General features: G+C 32.7%; 2 protein-coding genes across 2 annotated transcripts; one reads left to right on the top strand and one right to left on the bottom strand.

Annotated features, from left to right (window-relative positions):
- Positions 1-981: 981 nt before the first annotated feature.
- Positions 982-4,594, top strand: LOC131632266 (phosphatidylinositol/phosphatidylcholine transfer protein SFH3-like). The gene is made up of 15 exons (XM_058903050.1): positions 982-1,112; positions 1,260-1,432; positions 1,538-1,784; positions 1,874-1,973; positions 2,077-2,343; positions 2,450-2,527; positions 2,666-2,767; positions 2,858-2,907; positions 2,998-3,097; positions 3,191-3,286; positions 3,373-3,441; positions 3,523-3,634; positions 3,742-4,109; positions 4,195-4,263; positions 4,361-4,594. Exons 2-15 carry the CDS (start codon positions 1,384-1,386, stop codon positions 4,370-4,372), a joined length of 1,719 nt encoding a protein of 572 aa, XP_058759033.1. The 5' UTR covers positions 982-1,112; positions 1,260-1,383; the 3' UTR covers positions 4,373-4,594.
- Positions 4,595-8,165: 3,571 nt separating this feature from the next.
- Positions 8,166-13,514, bottom strand: LOC131632265 (phosphatidylinositol/phosphatidylcholine transfer protein SFH8-like). Its single transcript, XM_058903049.1, has 14 exons — positions 13,239-13,514; positions 12,839-13,142; positions 12,542-12,641; positions 11,953-12,219; positions 11,789-11,866; positions 11,542-11,643; positions 11,386-11,435; positions 11,106-11,205; positions 10,917-11,015; positions 10,681-10,794; positions 10,259-10,397; positions 9,137-9,516; positions 8,506-8,583; positions 8,166-8,403 (listed from the first exon to the last, which is right to left on the bottom strand). The coding sequence occupies exons 1-14, from the start codon at positions 13,270-13,272 to the stop codon at positions 8,386-8,388; spliced, it is 1,863 nt and encodes a 620-aa protein (XP_058759032.1). The 5' UTR covers positions 13,273-13,514; the 3' UTR covers positions 8,166-8,385.
- Positions 13,515-15,362: the final 1,848 nt, after the last annotated feature.

Genomic DNA, 15,362 nt, shown 5'->3' with positions numbered 1-15,362 from the left:
CCAATTTTTTTATACCTTTTATTTCATTAAAAAATTAAGATAAAAATTTAAAGATAACATAATTCACATTAAAATATTAATTAATATAATAATATTAAACAATTAACCATTAAATATAATGATTAAACCATTAAATATAATAATTAATTATTTAAAAAAATTTAGACAAAAATTACTATTATTTTAAGAAAATAATTAAATTTGCAGCAAAATCCGCAGGAAACTTTCCTGCGGAATTACCTGCGGATTCTGTATAATAGTTTGGTTTTGATAAAATTGATATCCGCAGCAAAATTCGCAGGAAACGTTCCTGCGGATTTACCTACGGATTCTGCATTATAGTTTCATTTTCTGTTTGAAATATACAAACCGCAGCAAAATCCGCAGGTATTCCTGCGGAATTTTCTGCCAATTCTAGATCCGCAGAAAAATTTATTTTGTTTAAGAAATTCCCAGGAAAATCCGCAGGTAAACCTGCGGAATATTTTCCGCAGCAAATTCCGCAGGTAATACGTGTATTTCTAATAGTGGATAAACTTTAAGATACAACAAGTCACCCTATGAATATTAATCATAACAACAAACTACTCAACCATCATATTCAATAGGCTTATTTTACATAAATTAACTAGAATAAGTTAAACCAAAACTTAGTTAAATATATTAAAAAACACTATAAATAAAATTTAACAAAATAAACTATATCATGTTAAAGACAACCTAAAATACATGACATTAAACAAGAAGAAAAAAAAACTAGTAGCAAAAATGAAACTGAAAAAATATAAACAAAAAAACAAAAAAAATGGCAAACTCTAAATATGAGTTTCACCAACCTGTCTTCCAATTTTAGCCCTAATATCATAGCCTCAATCTTATTGATATATTAGGATAATTAATTAGTGTTACATATTCTTCTAATTCTAATTCCCACATTTTTAATCTCAAGGTAAATATCTAATCATAATTTTTTTCATTTATCAATCTTTCTTCATTTTTAATCATAATTATGTTAATAATTAATTTACATAATGTTGATTCATGAACCTTTTAAACCTCCATAGATTTCAATATTTCACCTCATTCACCTACACTTGATTCTAATTCATTAAGTATATAATTTATAATAATCTTTTTTTTTTCTTTCATGCATGTTGAATATGAAGAATGTTGATTTGATTGTTATTGATAATTCATTACAAGATCATGTGTTTTTAAGATTCTAATTAATTATATGTGTTGTTTTTGATTGATAATAGGTGTAGGTACACGTGAAGGTTGAATTTCTGGCATTTTTCATATACGCGAATTGTTGATTCTCTTTCACCTTACAGTATTTTGTGATAATTTGTGTTAGAATTCAAAAGATTCTGATATATAATTATGTGTGACACTATTTCTGGACGTGTTAGTTTTGAACAACCGGTTAAAGGTTCGCGAGTTTATGTTATTATTGCAATTTCATCATCCATTTTCATGATCATGATCATGTTTATGAAATGTGTAAATTTCGCTCTACTTTCTGCGAAAAAAATAGGTATTGAGAATGAAAATTTGGAGGATGAAAAGTTGACAAGGCTAGGATCCTTAAAGAAGGTAGCAATAAGTGCATCTTCTAAGTTCAAACATTCCTTGAAGAAGGGGCGAAGGAATAGTAGGGTTATGTCTGTTACCGAGGACGAACTCGATATAGAAGAGTTGCAAGCAATTGACGCTTTTCGCCAAACACTAATTCAAGAAGAATTGTTGCCCTCAAAACATGATCATCATCATATGATGCTAAGGTAGCCTTTGGATAACCAATATCGCAACATCGATGGCCTAGTTCAATTCTTAATGTGGTTTTATTGGTTTGTTATATGATAATTTTCAGATTCTTGAGAGCAAGGAAGTTTGACATTGAGAAAACAAAGCAAATGTGGGCAGATATGCTCCAATGGAGGAAGGAATTCGGCGCTGACACGATTATGGAGGTATATATATCATTCGATAAATAAATAAATAAATAAATAAAAACACTATTCGTAATTGCGTCGTTATGTATAATTAAGAGACTTTTCTTTTGGTTTTGTTAAGGATTTTGAGTTCAAGGAGGTAGATGAAGTTCTAAAATACTATCCTCAAGGAACACACGGAGTCGATAAAGATGGAAGACCTGTTTACATAGAAAGATTGGGTTTGGTTGATTCTAACAAGCTGATGCAAGTAACAACTATGGAGAGATATCTTAAGTACCATGTAAGAGAGTTTGAGAAGACACTCAATGTTAAGATGCCTGCTTGTTCGATTGCGGCAAAGAGACACATTGATCAAAGCACAACTATCTTGGATGTTCAAGGATTGGTATGCATGTTTGGAAATTATTCTATCGATTTACTATTTTATTATATAACTTGTAATGCAAGTAAAGAAGTTTTATATATGTGCTGACTATATCATGGGTGTTTAGGGTCTCAGAAGCATGAATAAAGCGGCAAGAGATCTCCTCCAGGGGCTTCAGAAGATTGATGGTGATAACTATCCCGAGGTACAGTTTTACCTACTCGATCATAAGGGGTAGCGGCACAGCTTGTTGCTGCTTGTTGTCTGTTTGCCTGCTATTTCTGTATAATCTTAATGAAAGAAATTCTAAAGTTACCTTAATCGAACATTTCTTTTCGTACAGTCCTTGAACCGCATGTTCATCATCAATGCTGGTTCTGGATTTCGGATGTTGTGGAACACTGTTAAGTCCTTCCTTGATCCCAAAACAACCTCCAAAATCCATGTAAGCTTCTATTATTATACTCAACAGTTTCATATAATGTTGAACTCGGTTAAGTAGGATTATTGAACAGCTTACTGAATTGTTGATCAGGTACTAGGTAACAAATACCAAAGCAAGTTGCTCGAAATCATCGATGCAAGGTATGTATTTTCTTCTTTCTCATTGAAGAATTTTTGTTTATCTCTTTCTAATTTTACCTTAACACCTTGCTTGTGTTTATTATTTACCAGCGAACTTCCCGAGTTCTTGGGGGGTACATGTACTTGTGCAGACAAAGGTGGTTGCATGCTTTCGGACAAGGGACCATGGAATGATCCCGAAATCATGAAGGTAGTTTCAATATTGAAAGATAAAACAAAAAATTAGTTATATAATCAAAAAAGAAAATAGTTAAGCGTTTTTTTTTTTGTGCGGACGAATTAGATGGTTCAAAATGGCGAAGCAAATTGCATAATGAATACTTTGTCCCGGATCGAGGAGGAGAAAACAATCAGCACAGATGAAACATTGTGTCAAAAGGTAGTTATAGCTTCTTTACATCCTTATAATTTCAACTTTCAAGTGCATAGTTTGGTTATAAAACTTGATATCTTTCTTTTTCTTAGGATATTAAGGAATGTAATTCTTTCAAAAAAGAATATGCTCTCGAGGAGGCGTGTCATGCTATCGCAGAAGTAAGTTTCATAGAACAAGTTTCATTACTTGATGAAATGTAAAAAAATTGATGATTTAACTGCAAAATTTCTATATTGCAGGTAGCAAAACAATGTAATAATGTATATAAGTTCGACACCTTGGTCTCGATGAAGGACAAACCAATGTCTTGGAATGAAGCGATACAAAATGATCAAAAGGCGCTTTCTAAAGGCATGTATTAGTATTTGATGATAATTCTTACAGACAAATTTGTTATGTCAAGCATAATCCGCGTACTCCATTTTTCCGAAACATTTAAATAGATTATTTCAATTCAGGTGCAAATTGCTCTGCTGGCAACATTTTCAAGACTTCAACTAGATTTACAAATCATTTTGCTGGCGGAGTCATGGGCATTGTTTTGGGGCTCATTACGTTAATCCGCATGACACGGAACATGCCAAAGAAAATGACTGCAATTGCACTCTACGGTAACTCGGTATTATATGATGGCAATATGATTAAATCAGCGCCTGTCATATCCATTGACGATCGCATCGCGCTGATGAAGCGCATGGCCGATCTAGAAGAGGAGGTGAATACTCTCATCACGAGGCCTTCCATGCCACCTGAAATGGAAAAACTTCTCAACACTGCTCTAAACCGTGTCGAAGCACTCGAGGAAGAGTTGGCTACAACCCAGAAGGTACAATTTTTCTCGATACTTTGCAATTTCGTCATTGCCTTTAAAACATATTTCTAATTTTACTTGCTCCTTTTTTTGGCTTTAGGCACTCGAAGACTCGCTTGCTAAGCAAGCGGAGCTTCAATCAGAGCTTGACATAAAGAAAAAGAAGTTTGTAAGTCCCTTTAACTTTGACACCGATCAATTACTTGCCATGCAAGTTATCTATATACTATTTTCTCTGATACAAGTTTTTGTGTTCGTGATTGCAGTTCTACTGGTAATTAAGGTGATAGGTGTTCCTGTCTAACCTCAAATCTTAAACATTAGTTGAAGAGTTGTAAATTTGGTGGCGTTTCTCTATCATATCAGCCCCATGGATGCTATAGCATTCTGCTTTGTATAATTATATTTTCTGAATAATATATAAACAATGTATCATCCTTCACAATTGTGTATATATCATATATGTGTTAATAAAACTAGGCAATGATTATTTTTAACAACTAGCAGTTTATTTTAGTTTTAACAACTTGCATGAAGCCAATTTCTTATGTACATTTAATGCAAGGACTCATTTTTTTCTTCAAATTTATGCTATGTTGTATAGCTTACATACAAAGGCATTGCTTACCGTTCTGATATTATGGAAATATAAGATTATTTTGTGTCATGTTGCTGCACTATATTCATATTGCCTTATTTCATATATAAAGAGGCCTTGGCATATGAATCTATGCATCAGAAAAACAAGTTGAAAGAAAAATGCCTATGTGTGGTAGTAAGTGAGAAAAATAAAAGCTTTTGATAATGAGAGAAAAAAATAGACGGTTGAGTAAATCTCTAAGAGTGTGAGAAATAGAAAGGGTGGTTCGGAGGTAGTGGCGGAGCCAGAAATTTTAGGGAGCCTGGGCAATAATTTTATACTTTATTTTTACTAATTTTATACCCTGTTTCTACTAATTTTGCCCTTGATTTTGTCTAAAAAAATTGCCATTGATTTTGTCTAAAAATTTTGCCCCCTGTTTTTACTAATTTTGCCCTATATTTTGTCTAAAAATTATTAATTTTGCCCCTGGTATTGTCTAAAAATCGACTATTAGGTGGGGGAGTATACAACGAAAAGAGGGGTTGAGCCCGGGCGCGTGCCCGGGCTGGCTGGGCTATACATCCGCCCCTGTTCGGAGGTCAGTTCTGGCTAGGGGTGTTCGCGGTGCGGTTTGGGCGGTTTTGACCAAAAAAATCATCCAAACCGCAAGAGAAAAAATCATGCGGTTTGATTTGGTTTGGTTGGCTTTTAAAAAAAATCCGAACCAAACCATACCAAACTAATGCGGTTTGGTTCGGTTTTATACAAATATTTTATTGAGTCATACATACACATATAGATGACAACATAATTTTATATTTAGATATTCATACACTATCAAATAACTACAAAACTCGTCATATTTTGACAACAATTTTCTATTTAATATGTAAAAATTAAATTAGACAAAAGTGAAATATTAAACATAAAATAATAGCATAAAATAATATAAAAATTATTATAATCAAACAAAAAATAGAAGAGACGGGAGATTAGTGAAGGTGAAAAAAAAGTTGAGAGATTAGAGAAGATGTGCGATAAAAACAAAACTGAAATACGGAACATTTACATAAAAATGAGAAGGTGAAAAGAAAAAATATAAGAGTAGAGATTATAGAAGAAGAGGGAAGATGTATGTGGCAAAGAAGGTGCGATAATGTTATTAGAGATTTGAGAAGATCGGGACTGAAATTATATGTGTAAGGATGAGAAAATTGTTCATAATCATAAGATTAAGGTATAATAGGTTTAAGTTTGGGTTGAAATTGAGTTAAGTAAAAGTTAGGTTGTAACGTAATGCAGTTTGATTCGGTTTGTTTCGGTTTACAAAATACAAACCGCAAACTGAACCGAACCGTGCGGTTTTATTAAAAGATGACCCAAACTAATCCGAACTAAATGCGGTTTTTTGCGGTTTTGGTTTGGTTTGGTTTGCGGTTTTCTATTGGGTTGCTTTGGTTTTGAGCACCCCTAGACACCCCTAGTTCTGACATCAAGTGGTTTCAGCCCCCTTCCGATCGCAATTGCAGGGATCGAATTGTGGTCCTTCCTATCAAGTCTAGCGTCAATCACCACTAAGACAACTAACGATTAGTAAGGGTGGGTACATCTCTACTGCTCCTTAGTATTGAAAATAATATCACTATCAATGGGTCTCACGCAAAACACAATATAATATCTCTTTAGATGTAAAATAATATCACTATCAATGGGTCTCACACAAAACACTATATTATTTCTGTTTAGTGTAAAAGCAAGTGAAGAGAATGTTCAACATTAGAGTTTTCCACGTTAAGTATTGGTGTCTAATTTTATTGTTTCAGCTACGCTGCAAAAGTTCAACTTTCATTAAATTTGTAGAGCAAGCGTAAATTAACCATTAAATTCATCAAGAGAGAATATTAACCAATGAGACCTTCCAATGAGACCTCCAAGTAATAGTAACATTAACTATTAAATTCATCAAGAGAGAGAATGTTAATACAATAATGTGGCTATTAATTTCTTTCTCTGATGAATCTAATGGTTGATATTTGTTCATCTCATCTCTCATTATAAAATGTTCTCATTTGCTCTCTCTCTCTCTCTCTCTATAGTTCCATACTCGGGATTCTTATAAAGTCACGACCTGGTGCCAGGTATGCTAGTCGGTCAGAGAAGTACAACCGAGTAATAGCAGAGGACGCGTACCAAAGGGCACATGGAGAGTCATGATGCAGCCCGGACGTAACGCCTAATTGTTACGTATAAGCCGACTATAACTAATGATTGAATATGTCATCAATGATCTTGTATTAAAGACAATGCCAACGTCTGTTATGTTATTTGACCATGATGAGGCCAAAACAATGCTACAAACATCTCTTTTTTTTGGAACTTGAAAGTCTCTCCTTTTTAAAAAAATGTTTGAATGATGCTAAGAAAATTTGATCCTAATGTTAAATATACATGTTTGGAGGTAACAGCCTATCATCGGTTCTTTTTCTTGTTAGAAGTTGGCTAGGATTAGTTGTGGAAGTTTGTTTGTTAACTAACTTCCCCTCGATCTCTATTTATATCGGTTCTTTTTCTTGTTAGAAGTTGGCTAGGATTAGTTGTGGAAGTTTGTTTGTTAACTAACTTCCCCTCGATCTCTATTTATATCGGTTCTTTTTCTTGTTAGAAGTTGGCTAGGATTAGTTGTGGAAGTTTGTTTGTTAACTAACTTCCCCTCGATCTCTATTTATAGAGTATCAAAATTGTACCATTTCTCCCTCTGACCATAATTATAAGAAAATATTCTCTTTTTAGATTCATTGAATAATGAATGTATTTGATCTTTTAATGTATCTAGTCTTTTATATAGACCAGATACATAATTATGACCAGAGGGAGTACATCATTATCACCTACAAGTTTAAAATTACATCATTAAAGAAGATAATTTGTCCCTGAACTATTAAGAGGAAATGTGGGCACTTGTTTGTGAATTGTTTTAATGCTATTGAAATATAGAGAAAACAAGAGTTGTCAGGTTATATTTTTAGCCATATATCTTGATTATTGATGGTATAATGGATTTACTTTTTACTGCTGTCCTACAAATGCTCTAGTAAAGCATACTATGTGGTGCATGATGATGTGGAGCATATGAAAGAGCCATAACTTGAAGTTTTGGGAGAATATTAAAGAGGATGCTAAAATGATATAAGATCGCGTTGCAGCAGTAACAATGGCAATGGATAAATCTTGAAGTTGCATCACACTTTTCACGCCCTGTGGTCTGTTGAAGTGTAGCGTGAATACAAAGGTTTATGACAATAAGATGGGCATTGATGTGTTTGAAGAATCATAATGGTAACTTTGTACTAAAACTCTTGTGCACCTTTGTTGAGAGTGAAAGAAGGTGAAGCATTTGGGTCACTTACGAGCTAGCTAATGGACTGCAGATGTGAGATTTGACAATTTCATATTTGAGTTTTATGCCAAAAGTGCAGTGTAGTTGATAATTTTAACCAAACTATCCCCAATTTACCATTTTAAGTCAAAGCTTGTTTTAAACCAAGTAGTCATCCTAACTGTACACAAGTTTGAAACGATTCTTCATAGAGTTTACTCAAAATTTAAAATCAATTTTCAGGGTTTACATCATGTGCAAGGTCAGCAACCATAGAAACACTGACTGAAAACCACCCTCCCCTCCAGAGTCTCTATAAGCATCAACAAAAGTCACCAGCAAGACTTCTTCTGATTAACATGAAGCAAAATAAAGGAATAGAAATATCAGAATTTTTAGTAATAAAAGAAGTTCATAAGGTTTTTATTGTATTTGAAATAAATGTGTCATACCCGCCGCAACTTAGCCTCTTCTTGACTATCAATGTAAGCAAGCAACTCTTCTTGCCTCATTAACGCTTCGTAGAGAGCCTATTGCACAATCCAGAAAGTGTAAATGTAAGAGAATCATTCATGTATGGAACAAATGAAAACAATTCAACATGAAGCGAATGGCTGATCAGAAATACAAATCTAAAACAACTTAAAACTTCTTAAACATATTAAGTATTAGTTAAAGATCAGCTTGATCACAAATAAATACATTCATCTATTAACCAACATGTCATATAAACCAGCTTTGGTGGCTGAATATAATTAACAAGCAAACATAACATTTATTTTTCTCTTCATTTATTTGGTCTTTTAACTTTTATCAAATATCTTCCATGCTTTGTGAAATATTTTCTTCATATTAATGGTAACTTAAACCAGACAGTAAAAAGAATAGAACATTGGTTGCTTTTCAATATATGAGCTTATTATATTCATAGAGCAGTTGGCTACTACGACCTTCTGCCATACTATCCAAACCACTCACCACATATTGAAATTGAACAATAAAAAATGAAAATTGCTCTAAAGTGATTCACCATGACTGCAGTTTCTTATAAATATAATGTAGAACAAAATTAAAGCATCCTACCTTTTTAGTTGCAATTAGCTCTGCTTCCAAACCATCCACCCGGCAGACAGCAGCATTTAGTAATTCTGCTTTCTGCCAAGGCATCTCAGATGGCTTAGACTTTAGCATGTCAACCTTCTCTTCGAGCTCAGTTAACCTTTTCATCATGGAGGATAAGACACTCGTCTTTGTATGTTCGGGAGTTGGGGACTTGTTTGTTGTATCAAGAGTTAGCTCTGAAGTACTCTTATTGAATGATACTGATGGAAGTTTCTTTGTGACACGACATGCAAGTGAATGGAAGAAAGTAAACATAGTCAAAAAGAAAAATGACAGAGCTATCCAAATCCGAGCTTGAATATTTTCTGGTGGCTTTGAAGTGTCAGGAAGGGGAGGTGTTCCTGTAATGGAAACATATTTCCAGAGCAAAATTAATAATTAAAATCAAGATACCAAGCAAGGCGCCAAAATTATGCCAAAAGCTTAAGTTTTTAGGAGCAGGTGGACTTGTTTATATTTAAAATCAGCCCTGAGCTCAAATAGTAGCCTTTTGTGCTTAAAGCACAAAAGTCATGTCAAGGATCAACTGCTCCAAGAAGTTAAACTTTCAATTGCATGCCCTGGGTAGGTTTGTTTTTAAAGTCAAGAAGCTCAGTACAGCAGGTATATAATAAACCATTTTCATAAGTTACCTTATCATGTTTTTAAAATTGTTGAAAATAAAACTCAAATTTTAAAAACAAAAAATATATAGTGTTAGTCTATTAGACAAGGCAGTGGATTCCTATTTGTGGCAATAGTGTATGCTGCACAGTCTTTTGACAATAGAATGAGCAATAAAGAAAACCATGTTTATGTCTTCGATAAAACCTATCAAAATATTTGTTAATTTTGATCTAACATTGATTAGTCACGACTCACAAATTCATTATTTAATTGAACAGATTCTTTTATTACGACTTGACATCTCTTGGTAGTGGCATTCATGAATTTACATCAAATGTCCTCCAAAGACTATGGGAATAATAAATTTCTATAGAGCTTTATGACAACCCGACATACAGCACTCACAATTTTGATACTTTTGGTGAATAAGCGCTAGAAAAAAGTATATAACATGAATAATAAGTTAAAGCTGTTAACCTTTGCTACTAGGTGACGTTTGGAGTGATGCTTGTTTCTTCCAGACAGCATCAACAGGTTTGTCTACCATTGGAATGTATTCATCATACCCAGCTAAGTTACCACTAACAGCATAGCTTGACTTTCCAACTACCTTTGACTGAAAGACAACACAAAATGTAAATAACTTAGTGTTTTGGGATAGATTCCGGCTACTAGTCAAGCATTACATTAAAATTTGATCATCCTTGTGAAACCTTTAAACATTGTGCCATTACATTGAATAGACATTAAACACACAAAATAATAGGTGCAAAATGATTTGATAAAATTGTGCCATTCAAACTAATGAACTGGAGGAATGTCCGAAAAAAGTTACAATCAATTAAAATTGTCCCAATTAATAAAACAATGAGTTATCAAAAGACAAGGTCAACACTTACTTCCTCACGAACAGGAGTCAACCTTAGGTTTGAGTAACTCTTAATTGCTTTTGGAGTAGCTATGTCTTCAGCTTCAGACCCCGATTCCGCTGTGGATGTATCACTGCCTTTTACCTGCAAGAAAGAAGTGGCATGATCTATCAAGTCATAAGAAGAAAAGGACACTGAAGAGGCAAATGAATCAAAAAAGGCTTCACTCAGTTCAAGCAAATAATGAAAATCAGACAACAAATTACCATTGGGCTTCGCGGCTTAGCATATGCAATAACCTTCCCCTCACTGTTTAAAACTTTTACCACTTGCCTTGGCCGCTTTGCTTCACCACTGAGAATCATCTGCAAAATGTCCACATACAATTATTTGAATTAGTATATCACCAGATGAACAATCATAAGGCAAATAAGTACTACAGCATATAGCCTAACCTTCATAATTTCAGGGTTATTCCAAGGCCCTTTATCGGATCTGAGGCAACCTCCCTGATCTAAACATGTGCAGCTACCTCCCAAGAATTCTGGCAACTCGCTTTATTAAGTTCACAAAAAATTAGGCTATTTAAAGGATAATGTGAATTGGTTTTTGATAGTGATGAATGAGTGAAAACTATAATACACCACATTGATATAAAAAGGTCAATAGAATAAAAAGGACAACAAGTCTAAAACATGCAGAGAAATAGAAATGTGTAAGACACACATGATGTACCTGGCGTTGATTACTTCAAGCAATTTGCTTTGGTACTTGTTTCCAAGAACCTAAATAATGATTCCAAAGAGACATCAAGCCTAATCACCAGCCTTAATCCATCAAAAAATCGCAAATACGAGGTCTAGACGGCTAAAATATAGCAATTTTACATACATGAATCTTTGAAGTTGTTTTGGGATCAAGAAAAGATTTGACACTGCTCCACAGCATCCTAAACCCAGGGCCAGCATTAATGATAAACATTTGGCATAGAGTCTGTATCATTCATAAAAGAGAACAAAAGTCATTAATCATTGAGATTGAGACCTTATTATAAGTTTATCTTAAAAATTTCCTACAACTAGACCAATAAAATCAGAACAATGAACGTAAGAAAATCAGTGGAACTGAGATTGCTAACCTCCGGGTAATTGTCACCATCAATCTTTTGTAATCGCATAATGAGATCGCGGGCAGCTTTTGAAAAGTTCTTAAGGCCCTAAACACACCAGTATAACATAAATATTTTTGCACGTTACATTAACTCACAAGCAATGCAATGTGGAACAATTAATAGCAACATACCACGCCTTGAACATCTAAGATTGTAGTACTTGAATCTATGTGCCTCTTAGAAGCAATAGAGCAAGCAGGAAACTTTATTGCAAACGATTTCTCAAACTCTCTTACATGGTACTTGACATATCTATCCATTGTTGTAACTTGCATAAGTTTGTTTGGATCCACTTTTCCAAGTCTTTCAATGTAAACAGGCCTTCCCTCCTTATCAACACCATGGTGACCATGGGGATAATACTTAACCACCTCATTTATTTCTTTGAACTCAAATTCCTAATGAAAACAAGACATTTCAAACATACATGAAGCAATAGTAAGAATAAGAACATCAATTAGGACCTGTTTGGATAAACAACAGCTTACTTGAAACTTATAGCACAAGTGCTTATCAAAATAAGGTGCTTATGAATAAGCTATTTTTATAACAAAAGATAAAATAAATTTAAATTGCTTTTATATATATTCTAAGTTGTTTTATAAGTTATTTTGGAGAACTTATATGAAAAATGTCATAAACTGATTTGATAAAATCACCCAAATAAGTCGATCAATGGATCATCTGAGAGGTCGGTCAATCTTGTGTTACATAATTTACCTCCATGATTGTATCAGCACCAAAATCCTTCCTCCATTGTAGCATATCAGCCCACATATGCTTCGCCTTGTCAATATCAAACTTCCTCGCTTTAAGAAATCTGCAAAAATATATATAAATCAATCAAAAGAGCACATCTATTAAAACTTCATCAAAGTAAACAACACTAATCAAGGCTAACTTCATCAAGAGCACATCCTTGTAATGTTGTTACTATTGCACTTCTGGTGCTGTTAATAGATTCCATTGCTTATCAAAAAAAAAAAAAAAAAAAAAAAAAAAAAAAAAAAAGGCTACCTTAACATCATATGATAATCATCATGCTTTTGAGGAAGCAATTCATCGAGGATCAACGATTGTCGAAACGCATCAACAGCCTGAAGCTCCTCGACGTCGCGAATATCCTCAATAGAAACAGAACTAACTCTGCCATCACTCTTCGTCCTGCCACCTTTCTTCTTAAGAGAATGCTTAATCTTAGACGAAGCATTGAGAGCTTTCTTCTTAAGAGATCCAATTCTAGTCCTTCTCTCATCCTCAGAGTTCTCAAAATCAGATCTCCTTTCTCTCTTCTCATCACTACCAGAAAAACCCTCAAAACCTAAACCAAAACCAAAACAATATATAAATCAAACCACAAAGCAAATATCAAGAATGAAACGATAGAGAGATAGAGAAGAGATAGAGAAAAACTGACATGGAAGAGCGAAACGATCGGCAGAGGTGGACATTGTAGTGTAGCATGCAAGGATGATGAATGTGAGAGGAAAGGTAAAAACCCTAAGAAGAAGAGAGGAATGAATGGCGCGTAGAAAGTGAAACGAGAATGGCGCGTGAGGGAAGAGTGGTCTAGAAGGTGAGTGAATAAAAAGAAGAGAATGTTGAGTTGGTGAATCACGAGAAAATGATGGATGGTTTTATTCCGACACTGCACTCTGTTGAGCTCTGATATCATCTGTTACTACTCTTCACTTTTCATAGCACGCCTCATTCGTTACAATTTTAAATGTTTATTTTATATTTTAATTTTAATTTTAATATAAATAAATATAATTGCCGGTTAAAAACGGGAAAGCTACTAGTCGTTGACCGACACGTGGCGGCGGTTGCTTCTTTTTAACTTTATCTTTATTATTTTTTTTTTTATTTCTTGGAAAAAGGAAAAGGAAGCAGCCAATAGGGAACGGGTTAACTATTTGGTCAGGTCTTCTATGGTCTACTCGTACTGCCTTGTGAATGTGATCGCTAATCTTACTCCTTTTGACCTCATTAAATAAGATATTCCTTCGATTATTTTAGTTTTATAATAAATGTTCTTTAAAATTTAACACACATATTAAGAATGATAATAAAGTTGTGGAAACACTTGATTTTTGTTAAATTAATAGGATTATTAATGTGTTGAAATATGTCTATAAAAGATGATTCTTTGATTTTTTTTTTTATTATAAGTCATTTTAGAAAAAAAATTCTACTTTAATATAAGTCGATTTACCATAATTAATAATATTTTTTTATCATATCCTTTAATATTTATTATTTTCTCTCCTTTTAAATAAAAACTTTCATAATTTTTCATTTTCATATAACAATCATTTTTTTAATATATGCGAAAAATTCAAAAACTTATAGTAAAAAACGGAAGTAGTATTAAAATATGTAAATAAATGATCTCGCAACTATGGATTGGATCTTATAAAGTATTTTATACTCGTTTAACTTAATTATTAAAATTATAATCAAGACATTATATATCGATGTGGTTAAATATAAGAGAAATTATGAATTAAATTATATTAAAAATAAGAAATAATATTACTTAAACTGATATATTTATAATGAAAATTATCTATTAAATATGAGGGATTAGCAAATATGAAAGTGAAAGAGAAACTTGAGAGGTGGTGACAGTGTTTCAAAAACAGAATTGAACCAAACAATCGAATCGGAAATTAGAGGTGTGATCAGTATTATTTGATTGTTGAATGGGTAAGCTACTAAACTAATGAGAGCCGACCAAAACCGATAAAAACCAATGAATCGACAATTTAAAAAAAAAAACTAATGGGTTAAATGCTTGTTATTTTCCTCATACAAAATGACGTCGTTTTGATAATTTAAAAAAAGAAGTAAAATATAAATATAAATAGATTGTATTCAAAACTTATTTGAAATAACTTTTCCATTTTAAATTTAAATTTATTAGATACTACACATATTTTGTTGTTCAATTTATGCTACAATTAGACTCGGTTCAAAAATTATTTGAATTTGTATTTTGTATTATTTTGTTTTATAAGATTATATTTAAAATTTGAATTTAAAGAATGAACTTGTAAAATTATGATATTTTGAAATTTGATAGGTTTAGTAATTTTTTTATAGATCGAGTCATTCAGTTCGATCGATTTAATAACTATATAGTATTATTATAGAAATCGGTTTATTCTACTGAGTTATTCAATTTAATTTGATTTAGTCATTTAGTTCGACCGATTTAATAACTATATAGTTTTATTATAGAAATCGGTTTATTCAATTAAGTTATCCAATTTAATCTGATTTAGTCATTCGATTCAATCTGTGACCCAATAGTTCAACCAATAAATCAGTTACCCATCCTCATTTATTTAATGACCGGTCTAATTTTTAATATATATATATATATATATATATATATATATATATATATATATATATATATATATATATATAAATATATATATTTGGTGTAACTTATCCTTACACAATTATATTAGAGTTTGCCTAACTTATCCTTACAAAACCGGCTTGTAAGGTGAGGGGTGTCACTATGTATAAA

This window comes from Vicia villosa, unplaced genomic scaffold (genome assembly GCF_029867415.1).
Source record: "Vicia villosa cultivar HV-30 ecotype Madison, WI unplaced genomic scaffold, Vvil1.0 ctg.000920F_1_1, whole genome shotgun sequence".
NCBI lineage: Eukaryota > Viridiplantae > Streptophyta > Magnoliopsida > Fabales > Fabaceae > Vicia > Vicia villosa.
The sequence above is the reverse complement of the archived record's forward strand: the minus strand, read 5'-3'. Positions and strand labels throughout refer to the sequence as shown.